This window comes from Aplysia californica, unplaced genomic scaffold, assembly GCF_000002075.1.
Source record: "Aplysia californica isolate F4 #8 unplaced genomic scaffold, AplCal3.0 scaffold00121, whole genome shotgun sequence".
NCBI lineage: Eukaryota > Metazoa > Mollusca > Gastropoda > Aplysiida > Aplysiidae > Aplysia > Aplysia californica.
Genome location: NW_004797391.1, coordinates 1274806 through 1275976, shown reverse-complemented (window position 1 = coordinate 1275976; position 1171 = coordinate 1274806). Strand labels below are relative to the sequence as shown.

General features: G+C 42.4%; 1 protein-coding gene across 1 annotated transcript in view; it reads right to left on the bottom strand.

Moving 5' to 3' along the window:
- LOC101862722 (sodium- and chloride-dependent creatine transporter 1) overlaps positions 1–1171 on the bottom strand; it is a gene marked incomplete at its 3' end in the record, with an annotated part of 18514 nt that overhangs the window by 4265 nt on the left and 13078 nt on the right. The window contains 1 exon segment of the mRNA XM_005096143.3: positions 50–281. Within this exon segment, the coding sequence (XP_005096200.2) occupies positions 50–281 (232 nt within the window).

Below are 1171 nucleotides of genomic sequence, written 5' to 3'. Positions count from 1 at the left end.
TGTGTGTGTGAACATTCACGACAAGAAGGCCAACAAGTAGATGTACTCACTCCCAGAACTCGGTGACAGGGTCTAGGAGCGTGGTCTCGTTGACGCCCGTCTCGTTGGCTGTAACCTTGAAGTTCTCCGAACAGTTGGCCGTGTTCCAGGAATGGCCGCACTTCTCCCAGGGCAGCTCCGAGGTAAAGGAGGAGAAGAAGTAGTAGAAGGCCCAGGACAGGATCACGTTGTAGTAGCAGTTCAGGAAGAACACGATGATGCAGGAGGCAAGGCCGATGCCTGAGCAGGGCAGCGGGGGGCAGAAAATAAGACATTATAGATGAATCTTGTCTTATTTTATCGTATCTCAACTTATCATCTTATCTTACCTTATCTAATCTTATCATATCTGCTTATCTTACCGTATCTTATTTCATCAGACAGATACACAAAGGTATAATCTAACAGGATGGCGGCCCACGTTAGGAGAAAGACATTTGTATAACAGACAGACACACATGCGTATAACAGACACAAACAGATAGATTTTACACGCGCTGAAAAGCACACAACCATATCACCCCACCAAAGAAAACAACAACAACAACAAACAAACAACAACCCCCCAACCCCCCCCCTAAAAAAAACAACAACAAGCAAGCAAAAAAAAAAAAGCAACAAAAAACCCATCGCGCAAAAATATGAAGATTAGGTTAATTTAAATCAATTAAGAGTGCAGTACTCAAACATTTGAATGAGTTGGGGGTAAAATGAATAAAAACAAAATCTGGTAAAATATCTTTTGTTGGAAAAGGTAAGTATAAACAAACAAACAGACAGATTAAAACAATAACCAAAAAAAAAAACCTCAAACATTTTTCCTCCGGAATCAGAGTGTATAGTCTTGGATATTACGAAACAAATCTATGGCGTACAGTGATATCGCCACCTCGGAATAATAATTACAAAGTTCTGTGTGACATTTCTGGCCGTTTCGAGTTACTAAGACCATGGGGTCAGAAATCAATAATCAAAGTTCTGTCTGTTTTGTCAAAATCGTTAGATTATTCGGAGTCGTTGTCAAGATATTCAAAGAAGCGACGAGCCAGGCGCGATCGGCTTGTGCCACGATAACCTGCTTTGCGCCCTCAGTCTGGCTAGCAAATCGCCCCTCCCTGCTCCGTCACGCCCC